This window comes from Vipera ursinii (assembly GCF_947247035.1).
Source record: "Vipera ursinii genome assembly, chromosome: 5".
Classification (NCBI taxonomy): Eukaryota; Metazoa; Chordata; class Lepidosauria; order Squamata; family Viperidae; genus Vipera; species Vipera ursinii.
Genome location: NC_139518.1, coordinates 57,433,666 through 57,449,613, shown reverse-complemented (window position 1 = coordinate 57,449,613; position 15,948 = coordinate 57,433,666). Strand labels below are relative to the sequence as shown.

Here is a 15,948-nt window from a genome sequence, read left to right as displayed (position 1 = left end):
ACCTTGGGTTATGGGGATTTCGCGGCTCCGCCCAGTATCACCACCAGCCAAACCCGGAGGGCGATCCACCCTCTTCATTTGCTCCACAAGCTGAAAATGGCAGCCGTTACAGGGGCGCTCCGAAGGTTATTGAAACCCCCGGTAAGTGCAACCCCCCCCTCCCCGCTTGCTGCGCCGACCCCGAAACGTGACCTGTCCTGACCCTCGGGCTTTGCTTCGCTTCGGCAGGGCGGCTGCAATCTTCGGGCTTCTCCGTTACAGCATTAAGGCCCCACGGCGCTTCTCTCCCAGGCTTCTTTTCTGAGTCCGGCGCGCTCTGTGCACGAGAGTTAGCCGCAAAACCTTGCAGGGTAACTAATCGTTTGCTTAGAGGCGAGGACGAGATTCCTTTGTTGACCAACCCCCCCCCCGCTCCCTCCCCCGTCTTCAAGCTTTGACTGCTTTTTTTTGCAAAATGGACCCCTCGCCGCAGCCTTCCCTAGATTTTCCTTTTACGCTATATATATGTTTAAATGTGTGACACACACCCCTCTCCCGCTTTACTCATCCAGATCTTGGCATGTCCTCCATGCAGCCACTGTACGTGGATCTTTGGGGAGTAAAAAAAAAACAAAAACTGGAGCTCGATCTTCGCATGGTTTGCAGAGGTCTTTCCCGATCATCCGAGGCTGCTTTCTGGTCCGCTGTCTGCATCTTTCCCTAGCATTTTAGCCTTTGATCCCCGCTGCCCATCTTTCTCTGATGCCGAGCCATGCCCTCTTTTCCTAGGGTGGTTGGACCGGTGCCACCTTATGGAGAGCAAGCGCGGTGGCCGGAAGGTGCTTATCGGCAACTACAAGTGGGCGGAAGTGTACGGCCGACGCGAAGACGGCTGTGCCTCGGTTCCATTTCAGTACTAGTAAGTTGCCGGGGCTGATAGTGAATGAAATTGCTTATCGTTGTTGTTGTTGTTGTTAGTTGCGAAGTCGTGTCCGACCCATCGCGACCCCGTGGACAACGTTCCTCCAGGCCTTCCTGTCCTCTACCATCTTCTGGAGTCCATTTAAGTTTACGCCTACTGCTTCAGTGACTCCAGCCAGCCACCTCATTCTCTTTGCTTATCATTAGCACCTTGCAATACTCTCCATACTGTTCACGGATGAACTCTAAATCAGCGTTTTCCAACCTTAGGAACTTGAAGATGCGTGGACTTCAACTCCCAGAATTCCCCAGCCAGCTATGCTGGCTGGGGAATTCTGGGAGTTGAAGTCCACGCATCTTCAAGTTCCTAAGGTTGGAAAACGCTGCTCTAAATCCTTGCTTCAAAATTCTTCTCCCTGTGCTTACTGGGCAAGGGTTTCCCCCCACCCACCCCCCGGCATATTATTGTCCACTCATTTAGTCTGCAATCATTTCCATTTGCAGTGACCTAAAAAGCAGAGGAGACGCTGGATTATCCTGTGCAGATGGGTGGGTGGACACAAATGCTGTTGTCCCACCAGGAAAGACCATAACCAGTGAGTTAAAACTATAAAGAAAAAGATTTAGGCTAAATACCAAGAAGAGTTTCTTGGCCAATGGAATAGGCTGCCACGTGATGTGAAATGCCTTCAAATAGACTGGATAGTCATCTGTCAGATGTTCTAGTCCAGAGGTCCCCAACCCCCGGGCCATGGCATGCTAGCAACTGGTCTGCACAAACAAGCAAAGCCCCATCGTTGGGATGCAGGCAGCACACAAAACCACGCACCCTCCGGTCTGCAGAAAAACCTCTCTCCACAAAACTGGTCCCTGGTGTCCAAAAGGTTGGGGAACTCTGCTCTAGTCAAGCAGTTTTTTCAAACTTGGCAACTTGTCAGCATGCTATCTTGGGATTCTGGAACATGCAATCCACACACATCTTAAGGCTATCTAGTTTTTTTAAAAATGGTTCTAGTAGATTCTGCACACCAGAGATTGGACTAAATGACCTGGAAGATCCCTTCAGCTCAGTGATTCTATTACTTTGCAGTTTGCTTGGAATATATTAAAAAGTTGGCACAATGCTATAAATTGTATTACGGTTTCTTCTGTTTTTTCCAGACCTACTTTTCTGTTACGTCAATTAAACAAAGGCCGTAGAGGGTGTGGGGTTCAACATGTTTTTACTACTGAAGAATTATATGACATGGTATTTTTAAATGATTTCAGATGGGTATAATTTAATGGTAATATCAGGGAGTAAGGACTGTGCATAGAGATACACAAAATACAACAGTACTGCTAAATGTTTCTAAAAGTTTGTAAAAAGCACTCTGTATAGATATATCCAAATATTCGAACTCATTTGGCAATAAGTATGGTCCCTTTGTAAAGAGGAATCTGCATAATTTGATTTTAAAATGAAGTTAAAATTTCAGCTATGGGTAAACTTTTTTGTCATGTTTGTTGACCTACCTTGAAAACAAGAATGCTTTTATACTTATTTACACTAAGGTTCAGGGCTACAAACTGTATATTTATATGAATCCTGGCTTTGGTCTAGAGCAGGGGTAGGCAACCTCGGCTCTTCTATGACTCATGGACTTCAACTCCCAGAATTCCTGGCATAACTGCTGACTCAGGAATTCTGGGAGTTGAAGTCCATGAGTCATAAAAGAGCTAAGGTTGCCTACCCCTGGGCTAGAGCAATGCTGGTTTCAAGAAAAATAAACACCCTGAACTTCAACCCTCACTAATTGACCATCTGACAAATATGCTGGGTTTCTTTCCCCTTTAGAATGGCTGATGCATTTAAAGATCTTTTCCCAATACTACTTCCTTTAGTAGTTCCTTTAGTGATTGAAATTACTGTGATATCCACACAGAGGAGATGATACTGGCACACAGTATATTCAGTCGTAACGTGAACTAGATTATGAACATAGATTCTAAACTATAATGAATGATTCACATCATTCTGAAGTCTCAACCTTTGGGGGAATTGTGAGAACATATAATAGCATGCTTACAAAATGGCTGTCTTGGGGTAGGTGTAACTGGTCATAAAATGCCATTTTAAAAAAGAAAATACACTTTCAAGAAAAGTGTATGATTACTCATTATTCCTTTTTTATTTTCTAAAAATCCTGGGTACATCTGCTGAGATGTTTGTTTTTTTTCTTTTTTATGAATTTGCATGTTAGAGTTTTGCTTGTTTGTAATCCAAACACAGTATCTGCATTATATCACATGACTACCTAATGATTACTAGGTGCCACGAGGTTTGTTCCTGCTGTCACTCAGCATGCTCCATATTTTAAGGGGACAGCTGTGGTGGATGGAGATTTCAGGGAGATCAGTTTAGATGACTTCAAAGGAAAATACCTGGTTCTTTTCTTCTACCCCCTGGATTTGTAAGTGTTGTCCTATGTTATATTTTGGGCAGATAATCTTGTTTGTTAATTCAACCTCACTTGCATTCTGGTTATCATCTATACTGTAATGGTGAGCTTTGTGTACAAGTTCAGTGATAAGAAATGGGCCAAAGACATTCGTACGAATGCCTTTCCAGATTAAGGAGGGTATGTGTTGCTGATACTATTATTATCATCTCAAATTAATCCACGATAACTTGAAGTCATTTTGACTGTGATGCATTATAATCTACACTGTACGTTGTTCAGTGTTGTCAACTGCCCAGTCTAGGGAGAAAGTGAGCGGCCCAGTCATATAGTGGACTAAAAACTGAGTCTGCCCATTTCTACTCCAGCCTCCTAGCTTCTCCTCCTTCCTCTTACGTTGGATCTCATAGTCACAGATAGAAGAAAAATGATTTGGAATATTAACTGCTTATTTGTCTAGATAAAGTGATACATCCATTGTGTATGAAACAAACAAGTAAACTCTATAGTTTAGGCAAAATGTTATTGGATTAAACATGCACTTAATTCTTCAGTAACTTGTTTTGCAGATGTGAGAAATTTATTGTCTCAATTTTAATGACTCAGATGCCATAATGTGGACAGTGCAGATTAGAAATTAGTGTAGAGTACGGTATAACCTGCTTTGAGCATGAATTATAGGGTTGTGTAATGATCCAAATTGAAAGGGCAAATGTGATTCCAAGTACTGTATATGTAGTATCTGAACTTTCCTTAAACCAAAAGCATCCTTTCCCAGAATCTTACAGTAGCTATGCAATTCCAGGAAAAGATGAAATTGTTGACAGGTGCTACTTATAGACTCAGAGGTACTCCACATTGCATTTTGCCTTTGTACAGTAACAGTATCTGGATATCTGCATATACTGCTCCTAATGTATTGTATTATTACAATACTGCATAAAGAGTCTAGTAAAATATTTGTAAAACACCTGTCTGGCGCATTTGATGTGATATAATTGCTAAAACTGTACAAATTATGGAAATTTTATGATCCCCAAATCTTACGTTCCTTATCGTATGGTCTATAACTTACGTTAATTATGATGCTGTAGCCTGTCCCTAAAAAAGAATTGTAATGAAACAGAGGATGGAGCATTTGTAGATTTCAGCAGCTTTATATGGAATACAGACTGCAGCATATCTTTGGATCTTGGCAATTATGAATGATAAGGGCAAATGATAAACAGTGATCAGATAAATTCTACAAACATTTGATAGAAATTGGGGATCCAATTTTGAAGCATCATTTTTTGGCATCTTTTCTAGATGACATGCCATCATTCTTCTGAACTTTGTCCTTTTAATTTATGTCCCAAGGAATTATTTAGATAAGCAGGATGTCCCAAATGGATAAATATTTATTTTGCTTATACTTTGTACAACTTACTGGTATAAGGATTTTTTGAGGCCTGCTCTATTCCGTTTCATTTTCTGTCTGTATTTTTTCCCCACTAGCACTTTTGTATGCCCAACAGAAATTATTGCTTTTAGTGACAAAGCAAATGAATTCCATGATGTGAATTGTGAAGTTGTTGCTGTATCAGTGGATTCCCACTTCTGTCATTTGGCCTGGATAAATACACCACGCAAGGTAGAAAATTAAGTTTCTTGCATTATCATTATACTTAATTATCTCTATTTATACAGTACCACAGACAGCTACTTTGAGTGACAGAATTAATGGGGTTTTGAATGTAGAAGAAAATTGCTTTTACTTATTTGGATATTTACTAAAATCTTAAAATCTGTTTAAAATCTAGATTCATCTTACATTATTACTAATTACATTAATATTAGTCTGGTATATAAATATCTTAAGTTTCTTAAAGGACACTGTTTTAATAAGATGTTCTTAAAATGTAAACAGAAAAGAAACTTGTTCATTTCTCAACTGTGAATATTTATACTTTTCCTACCAAATAGGCATGAAATTTATTGAATTGTTGTGATATTTAATTTTATTTGTACTTTCTTCTCACGGGTATTGTGAATGTTCATTTTGTCTAATCTACTCTAAACCATAAGAAAAGTAGCATCCAGTAAGAAACGAAAAGATAAAACAATCTAAACTATTATGCTTGGTCATTGTAAGAAAGGCCCAACCCCAAGGCCACAAATAACTGATAGCTACAAAAGTTGCTACTATTTTAAGTCTAATTATAAAATCCTGAAATGGATAATTACAATATCCTTTATAAGTAAATAAAGAAAAAAACAATTAGGTGAAATATATAGGACGCAACAAAAAAAAACACTAGTGTATAATAAGACCTGTGGTGGCGCAGTGGTTAGAATGCAGTCTTGCAGGCTATTTCTGCTGACTGCCAGCAGTTTGGCAGTTTGAGTCTCACTGGCTCAAGGTTGACTTAGCCTTCCATCCTTCCAAGGTCAGTAAAATGAGGACTCAGAGTCTTGGGGACAATAGTTTGACTCTGTAAACTGCTTAGAGAGGGCTGTAAAGCACTGTGAAGTGGTATATAAGTCTAAGTGCTAATTTTTTAAAAATTTTTTAATTCCATTTATATCTCGCCCTTCTCCGAAGACTCAGGGCGGCTTACAAGCTTAGCAGTAGCCTTCATTCTATGTATATGCCTGCTTATTAGGGCTTTCACACACACCCCAAGCAGCATTATTACAAAGTCAGCTTAATTGCCCCCAACAATCTGGGTCCTCATTTTACCTACCTCGGAAGGATGGAAGGCTGAGTCAACCTTGAGCCTGGTGGGACTCGAACCTGCACTAATTGCAGGCAGCTGGTGTTACTTAAGGAGGCATTAGCCCACTGCTCCACCAAGGCTAAGTGCTATAATATTCTGTTGTAAATTAATGTGACTTAGTGATGGGATTTTAATCATCACTTAGAACATCCCTCAAGTGGGACTGTTGATTGAAATAGTGGTTCTTTCTTGCTTACTTAAAAGAATCAAGTCTCGTGGAAGAATTTGGAAGGCCTGGACCTGTTTTCTGAGCTTTTCTGTAGTGAGATTCTGTTGCTTTTTCTCTAGAAGACCTGTTACATAATCTTGTGCCATTTTATCAATTGAACCTGTAAAGTTTCAGAGTACTGGATTAAAATCTGTGCTTCAGAACACTGGCCTGTACTTTAAAATCATTTAATTACTTTCATATCCACAAATAACTTTAATATGAATGGGTAGTGGGGTGATATTTTCAAAACATAGCTTTACTTGCTTGTGTATGGTACAACCTTGAAGTCTGTCTAGTCATCTAACTAGAGTCATGACCACCTGCCAGGGCTTTCACAACTAAATGTAAGTGATGACCACACACATTTTGTCTGGATATGGCCCCTAAACACTAATGAGACTTGCTGGCCTTCTTTCAAGGGTAGGTCATTTATCTCCTTGGCTCTGTGATGTAATTAAATTAAACAGATGTGCACGCCTTATTATTAAGACTCCTGGGTAAAGGCAGCTGTGCTTGTTTGCATGTATCTTACTAATATCAAAATTACAGCCTTAAAATTTAAAATCAGATGGTTGAACTTTTATTTAATTATTTTTTTATCTCACCTTTATTACTTTTTATAAATAACTCAAGGTGGCAAACATAGCTAATACTCCTCCCTTTCTACACTACAAGAGGTAAATTGATCCGAGATAGAGATTGACTGGTCCAAAGTCACCCAGCCGGCTTTCATGTCTAAGGTGGGATTCAAACTCACAGTTTCACCATTTCTAGCCTGCTGCCTTAACTGCTAGAGCAGGGGTAGGCAACCTTGGCTCTTTTATGACTCGTGGACTTCAACTCCCAGAATTCCTGAGCCACAGCTGGCTCAGGAATTCTGGGAGTTGGACTCCACGAGTCATAAAACAGCCAAGGTTGCCTACCTCTGTACTAGACCAAACCTCTTAGTGGCAATATTTGATCCCCACGATATAAAACAAAAGGTTTTATTTCTGTTTGTTTTAATGAAAAGCTGCTATAGCCTCAACATACCCTAATTGGATTTAGGTCCTTTCATATGAAAAAGGCAGGTTGGTTTTATATGGGCCAGCCTACCCCATTGTGCCCCCTTGATGTGGGAAATCACAGCTCACACTTTTAAAATCAATTGCCTCCTAATGCACAGGCAACAATTTAATCATTAACTATGAAACAACAAAAATGTTTTTTTGATAATTTTTTTAAAAGTTTTATTTCCAAAGTTAAAATACAGAACTTCAACAAAAAAGGAGACGAGAGAAACAACAACAAAGCAAAAACTAAACAAGACAAAAATATTGTGCAAAAAACAAATGCGCGCACACACACACACACACACGGGGAGGGTTCCATCATATATTAATACAGCAAACCCACAAGTGTTGCTTCAGCACATTATCTTTACAGTATTGTTCCCCCAAACACCTGAAGAGCTTTTACTCTTGCTATCATATCTGCCATCTTTGAGGGAAGGCTCTATGCCATACCAAAAGATTTGCTGCTCTTTCCTTGAGTTTTGGGGGAGATGGAAACTGGGCTGCGTGTTGCTGGCTTGCCTTGCCTATAAGATAGATATATTTCCTCACATATCATAATACTGGGCAAGACAGATGTGGATTACCTTAATCTCTTGCTGGCTAATCAGGAGGAAGGGATTTCAGAGACACTTCTGTGTCAGAGCTATGATTAAACATAAACGGGTGCTCCAAGTGAGGAACTAAGCCTTACTTAGCTTTCCATAACTCAATATATATTTTCTTTCTCCAGCTCTTAATGGTTGGTTGTGAGGGATACATACTCACTTTTTATTTGTCATCTTTCAATTAATAGTAAAAATCTGGAAGGCTACAGAAAAGCTAAAACGTCTGTCTTTTTCTTTAGACTGGTGGTTTAGGCCACATGAATATCCCACTTCTATCAGATTTAACAAAACAGATTTCCCGAGATTATGGTGTTCTCATAGAAAGCTCTGGGCTAGCGTTAAGGTAAGAAATCTGTTCTGTTACTTACCTTGAATGTCTAGTAAGATAGGATTGGGATTTATATATACAGTAATGCCAGAAAATACTCCCAATTGATTGTAATTTAATATATTGTGTGAAGTTAAGTGTTGCAGTTTGTAAACCTAGGTCCCTGGTTTAGTACATTGTGTGAATTAAGTGTGTCTCTTCCTGAAGCTTACAGGTAGTGAGTGCTTCTGCTCTTTTCCCCTTTTTCACAGTACAAAGCTAGCTCATATGGATCAGGAATACAGCACAGAGGCATTTTTGCATGTTCCGCCTTCTTTAAGCTGCCTTCCCCTTTTTGTGCAGTGCAGAGCCAGCTCCATACAGCCTAAGAGTATGAAGCAAAGGGCCATTTTGATATGCTCCGGCCTCTTTAAATTGCTTTGTGCTTCCTCCCCTCCCCCCTTTTTCACTCTGGCCCAGCAGCCAGGCTGGCCACAGCTTGTCAGTAGTGGGAGCAAAGAGGCAGTGGCAAAGTTTATCTAGGACTATGGAGTGCAGGATGGCAAGGATGACTAGGACTTGGTTGGGGTGGCTGTGGTTTCCTGGGACTTAGCAAACAGAATTGTTTGGTTCTGTGACGGCTGCCTTGCAAGGCAGGGTGTAGAAGTTGAGGATTACCTGTTTGAATTGTTTAATTTGGTTAAGCAGAAAAGACAGGAGATTCTTAAAATGCCTACTTAACCTGCCTTAGCCAACTTCTTGTCTGTATTATACCTTGCAATCTACCGGTAATTGCTGTTTGCTCCCTGCTATGTAACAATTTCTCATCCTGGCTAGGGAATCACAGGAATTACACTCCAGTACAATTGGATTGTTTGGATCATTCTTACAATGTTATTTTTTTTCAACCCTAAGTCCTTACTTTGGGAGTGGGTGGTATTTATCCAAATAGAAAAGAAAGAGTAAGAGAGAGAGAGAGAGAGAAAGGAAGGAAAGAGAGAGAGAGAGAGAGAGAGAGAGAGAGAGAGAGAGAGAGAGAGAGAGAGAGATTAATCTTATAGGAGCAGTAATTTCACACATGCATGCACACACATGAACCACCACCACCACAATCAGAGTTTAATACTTCATTTATATGATATACTACAGAATAAAATACTACATGTTTTGCTGGATTTGCTGGATACAATGTAAGACTGGGAATATGTTAGATCTCTCCTACCATGCAAATCTAAGAGCTGAAGTTCCCTCCTTTCCTCTTATGTATGTAACTATGAATCTGTCTGTTTGTCTTGTTTACAGTTGGTCAGTTAAGGGTCTTTTAAAAATTTTCATGTTGGTAAACTTCATATGTAAAGTAAACTTCATATATAAAATTTTATATATAAAAGATAAATATGACATTATCATTGATACATAGTTTTTTTTTCTTGCTGTACTTAAACTGACAGTCTGTTAAGGCTTCAGGTATAAACAACCTTAAAAGACTAGTAGAAAATAGGGTGGAAGCTATATTAACCTCCAATAGAATTAGAATTGGCTCTTTTCCAAGCAAACAAATTACATAAATTCAACTGGTAGAGAAAGAAGAAGGCGATAGATGTGAGGTCTCATTCTGTGTTTTACACTGTAAAGACATTTTTGCAGGAAGTATATTTTAATTTGATGCATTTACCTTTTTTTTAAGGGGCCTTTTTATCATTGATCCTAACGGCATCATTAAGCATTTAAGTGTCAATGATCTCCCAGTGGGTCGCAGTGTAGAAGAAACACTTCGGTTGGTGAAAGCATTCCAGTATGTAGAAACACATGGAGAAGTCTGCCCAGCAAACTGGATTCCAGAGTCCCCAACGGTATGTTATTAAAGCTAATATGTGAAACATAATGCTGGGAAGGCCCTTGTTTTAATTATAGAAAATTTTCTCTATATATATCTAGAGTTCTCCCATGACCTACTAGTGTATGCCACGTTCTTTAGACCTGCTCTTTCTTATGATTGGATGCCAGTATGAGAGAAGAAATTACCTATAAATGAAGTCTTCACCACGCGACAGCAATTGTGACTGCAGTTTCCATTGCTAAATGGTGTGATCCTAAAGTGTGATGCTATATAACAACGCTACTTAGCAATGGAAATTGTGGCTGTTTTGGTTAAGTGAAGATATAGTATGGTTGCCATTTGCAACATTCTATTGGCATTCTCGTTGACTTTGCTTGTAGAAAGGTGGCAAGGAAAGTTGCAAATGGCGATCATAGGGCCATGGGATGCTGTGATACCATAATTGAGGGCCATAATTGTATTCAGACCACAATCAAATGACCAGAGGAGATACTGCAATAGCTGTAGGTCCCAAGAACTGGTTGTAAGTATTATTGAAAATTTGAAAGGTTGATGAATGAGTTGGAAGTAGGTATGCTTTTAAGTTCCCTTTTAAGAGATAATAAAGGAATGTTTGATATTTATCTGCATAGGGACTCTATACTGCATTAAATTAATTGCCTTGATTAATGCATAATTCAATACTTATCTTTTAACTTTTTGTTTTGCAGATTAAGCCAAACCCAGAAGATTCAAAAGAATATTTTGCAAAAGTAAATAAATAGAATGATGAGCAGTACAGGATTAATGATTGAATCTATTTCCTGAACAATCAAACATCCTGTGACACTAGCCATGCTAACAATAAAAAACAGAATAGTTTTTACTTTGCTATGATGAATATGTAAAAGTTCACAGTGCTTTGGCCTTTCTCCATAGGCGAATTAATTTATTCCCAAATTAGTTTAAATAGCACATATTTTCTACACAAAATACTAGAACATAATTCTCATTTAAAAAGCATTCATTGCTTGAAGTAAAAATATCTGCAATTTATATTAGGAAAAATAGTGATGCTCTTTAGTTTGTAGTATATACAGATTTCCTACCTTCATAAACTTAATGAAACTGTAACCCAAGTCACAGACATTCAGTAAATTAGTTGCATACATAGCATGAATATTCATGCCTTATTTTTATAAATCTTCATGCCTTATTTTTTCACTCCCTTGACCAACCAACACAGGATGTCTGTTTGGGAATTATCTTTGTGAGCTAATAATGAAATAATCATAATTATTCAGCATAATAAATAGCCTATTAAATATTTTAGAATACTGAAATGAAATTTTTTTAAAAAATTAGGAAGAGCAAATGAAGAATGTATACTTTTATAAATAAATGCAAGATGAAGCTATGAACCAAAGTCTGTTAATACCAACATTAAATCTCATGTTTTGGAAATGTTGCTATGAATATTTAGTAATATTTTGGCTATAGATTTTCAATATACTGATGAAATATTAATTGAATGAATGAACCTTTATTATCAAAGTACGTGTACAGTGAGATCGGCTGAGCCTCCCTTCATGTCCCCCCGCCCACAACTCACAGTGACAACAAACCCACCATCTTATTACACCATGTGAGCCAATTGCACAACACACCGGCCTCGCAAGTCAATCATACACAGAGTTATTTCCTGTTCAGGACCCTGACAGCCCATGGATAGAAGCTGTTCTTCAGCCTGTTGCTACGGCTGGCTATACTTCTATATCTCCTACCAGATGGTAGGAGAGTAAAGAGGTACCGACCAAAGTGTGAGTCGTCCCTGAGAATTTTCCTCACTCTTTCAATGCAGCAAGCCCTGGCGATGTCATCCAGTGGTATCGGGACAGCCCATGATGTTTTGTGCTGTGCTCACCACCCTCTGTAATATCTATCTGTGGCTGTCAGGCCAGCATACCAAATCATAATACAGTGCAAGAGGACACTATAGTAGATCGGTAAAAGAAGGTCAACAGGGTTCTACCCTGTTCTTCCACAAGACCCTGAGGAAGTGGAGTCTCTGTTGGGCCTTTCTGGCCACCTGGGTTGTATTTGACTTTCCAGGTAAGATCTTCACAGAGGTAGACTCCCAGGAATTTAAAGGAGGAGACTCTACACAGCCCCCCCCCGATGTAAAGTGGGGCAGGTTCCTCTCTTTTTCCTCCTGAAGTCTAGCACCATCTCTTGTCTTGCCGATGTTCAGGTGCAAGTTGTTCTTGGAACACCATATGGATAGTTTTTGTACCTCCCCCCTGTACGCTGTTTCATCTCCACCTGTAATACCCACTACGGTGGTATCATCTGCTAACTTAATGATCACAGTGGATGGGTCGCATGATACACAATCGTATGTATACAGTGAGTACAGGTAGGGGCTAAGCACGCAGACCTATGCCCTGTGTGTGGATGAAATGGACATGACCCTCACTAGCCATTCCTCAGAAAGTCTAATCCAATCACAGATGTAGGAGGGGGAATTCAAGTCAATCAGCTTTTCAATAAGGATGCTCCACAGAATGGTGTCGAAAGCCGAGCTATAGTCAATGAAAAGCATCCTGACATAACTTCCAGTAGCTATGGCATAGTCTGTCAACCTATTCCCCATCGGCAAACTGATGTTTGTCGAAATCCGGTGGGAGGCATGTCCTAAGATGTTGGAGAACCAGTCTTTCAAAGCATTTCATCACTACAGATGTTAATGCAATAGATCTGTAGTCATTCAAGCACTCGATTGCTGTTTTCTTCAGGACTGGGACAATGGTGGCTGCTTTCAAGCATGATGGTACACAGGCCATTTGCAAGGAAATGTTAAAGATCCTTGTCAGGACCCCTGCTAATTGAAATGAATTTTTTAAAAAAAATTAGGAAAAGTAGATGAAGAATGTATGCTTTTATTTTATAAATAAATGCAAGATGAAGCTGTGAACCAAAATCTGTTAATACCAACACTAAACCTCATGTTTTGGAAATGTTGCTATGAATATTTAGTAATATTTTGAGTATGGATAGAACTTATTTTTGAACAAAGGGACGCGGTGGCTCAGTGGGTTAGGACGCTGAGTATGTCGATCAGATGGTCGGCAGTTTGGAGGGTCGAATCCCGAGTACCGCGTAACAGAGTGAGTGCCTGTTACTCGTCCCAGCTTCTGCCAACCTAGCAGTTTGAAAGCAGGTAAAAATGCAAGTAGAAAAATAGGGACCACTACGGTGGGAAGGTAACAGTGTTCCGTATGCCTTTGTCGTCTAGTCATGCCGGCCACATGAACACGGAGACGTCCTCAGACAAGTGCTGTCTCTTTGGCTTTGAAACTGAGATGAGCACCAGCCCCTAGAGTTGGAAACGACTAGCACGCATGTGCGGGGGAACCTTTACCTTTATTTTTGAACAAGATTTTTCACATCACAATTAAATGCATAACTGTGAATTGAAAACACTGGATTTTGCTATAATTACACGTAGTCTCTTTTATCCCACCAATATATTTTCAATTTGCCTTCCTCTGCCTCAATACTATGCTCTCTGTACTATCAGGATATTCTTAGTAATCATTTGTGGGAATGCATTGAAGCACTATTTGTATGAACAAGTGTTGCACCATTGGTCTTACAGAATAGCTACCAGGCTTTATGCAGGCAGCAGTTCAAGAAGAGGATGTCACAGTCACAGTAATGAATATCAGTGCCATCTCAAAATAATTGTTTCTGATCATCCGAACTTCTATGCAATCTTCTAGTCTATAATTATCCTAGATTACATACAGTTAGTTACATTTATTTGACTGAAATTCCATCTTTTCTTTGGAAGGTCAGAGAAAAGTTTAAGCAAGTATCTCCTATTTTATTCCCAGCCCAACAACCATGTGGAAACTAAGGAGAAATTTTCTGACAGAACAATTAATCAGTGAAATGACTTGGCTCCAAAAGTTGTGGGTGCTGTTCTTTTTAAGAAGAGATTGCATGGCCATTTGTCTGAAATGGTAGAGGGTTTCCTGCTTGGGCAGGTGTTTGGACTAAAAGACCTCCAAGGTCTCTTCCAACTGTGTTATTTTGTTCTATTTGTTAAAACAGGTTGATACCTTGACCGTTCTTACTCAATGACCTCTGTTAAATTGGGGTTTCTCTGGTATTTTGAATTGAAAGCTTATTGTATCTTTTTTCTATAAGGGGAGATGGCATGAGGGCTGTTGTGTATGCCACCCTACACCTGGTGGCATGAGTCAGGCGTCCGATTGGTTCACCTGTCCCGGCGGGAAAAGCAGGACACCGGGTTGGGTGTCACCTGTCTGGCGGGAAAATAGAGCCAGCGGATTGGCTGGCTGCGGGGATGTGGGAAAGCTATAAGAGGGCACCTGTGGAAGAAGGACTCAGTTCCATCTTGTATTCAATAAATATATAAACCCTGACTGCTGTCTCCTGGTCATGACACGTGGCACCTACTACAGAACAAGGGCATGACTAGCCACAAAGCCCTGTTATATAAGAAAACAAATTGGTAATCTTCTAGCATCCCAGAATGCTTTCTGCCATCTCATCTTTTTAGGTCTAAGTATCCGAACACAGCAGTAGATTCCTTTGTTTTCCTAAGAAAATGAGTATTTGATTAGTTCTGGAATTTAAAAGGATTCTTGGAAATTATGTTTGAGCCTAGTCTTGCTCTGCAACATTCTACTTTCTAATTTTGTTATATTTCCCCTGCCTTTTTCCCCCCAAGATTAAAATATTTTTTTTAAACAAGGGCATGAAATCTGGTAGGCACTAATGGAAGGGTCTATGGCACAGGTGTGATTGCGTCATGTATTGCGACAGTTTTGCCTTTGCAGAGCTGGGGTGGGCGTGGCCTGCGCATGATGCATCTGGCTCACTTTGGTTTGACACCCCTGCTCTATGATTATGTGTGTGTGTGGAGAGGGGGGGAATCATGTTGGGAAACCAGATACATTTTTTTCTAGATGATTAATAGCCTGATGAGGGCCAAATTATAAGCCTTTTGAGCACATGGATATCTTAAAAGAGGAATAGATAAAATTGTACATACGGTCACATGTTTCTGCATTCATTAGTTGGGACAGTGCTTATGCGCATAATAATCCTTAACTGAATTACTTGGCTATACTCTTGAAAATGCTTTCTGTGCCATCAATGCTGCACAAGAAAGAATTTGCTTCGGAAGACTATATACAGTACACCTATTCACTATACAAGTTTACTATTATTTATTATTCATTGACTTGATGTAATCTATTTATGAATATGGTAGCTATGAAGCTGTATAAGCAATTTCCTGACATTGAATATCCTGGAGGAAGAACTGTGTGACGTTTCTGATTCTGAAAGATGACATTCTCCAGAATGTAGGAGGGCTTTTTTTTGCATATTTTTGGTAACAGGATCAGCATTATATTCCCATCAGTACATTTTAGATATGTAAAATAGAACATAAGTGAGTCTGGGTGATTTGGCAGAATACACATTTTAACAAAGATGGCAGTGATTATAAAAATGCTCTTTGCATCTAGGTGACATTGAGAAAGTGCTTGATTCGACTCAATTAGCTCAGTATAATTATATATACAGATAGTATGTTTCACATACGGCTTATTATTCGGTTTGTAAAAATTAAGATATTTCATTTTCAAAGCAGGTTTTTTTTTTAATTGCCTCTCGGCTGGGATGGTATAACAGTCCTCTGGCTAGACTCTAGAAATCCAGCCCTTTGTTCTAATTCAATGTATTGCGGGACTTGACGCAAGTTGGTTAACCATCTCACGGTTAGCGCGATGCAAACGTGCTGCACGATCCGTGT

General features: G+C 39.6%; 2 protein-coding genes across 2 annotated transcripts in view; one reads left to right on the top strand and one right to left on the bottom strand.

The window, feature by feature from the left end:
• The window catches only part of GRK5 (G protein-coupled receptor kinase 5), a 208,847-nt gene extending 208,135 nt beyond the window's left edge, over positions 1-712 (bottom strand). Inside the window, exon 1 of the mRNA XM_083363682.1 lies at positions 528-712. The gene's annotated coding sequence lies outside the window, so the exon portion shown is untranslated. The remainder of the gene's footprint in view (positions 1-527) is intronic.
• PRDX3 (peroxiredoxin 3) lies at positions 11-11,561 on the top strand (the record flags this gene model as incomplete). Its single annotated transcript, XM_083363683.1, is given in 8 exon segments — positions 11-26; positions 29-141; positions 769-898; positions 3,212-3,353; positions 4,839-4,974; positions 8,211-8,314; positions 9,966-10,131; positions 10,829-11,561. Coding segments are annotated over 8 exon segments (861 nt in total). The 3' UTR covers positions 10,883-11,561.
• Positions 11,562-15,948: the final 4,387 nt, after the last annotated feature.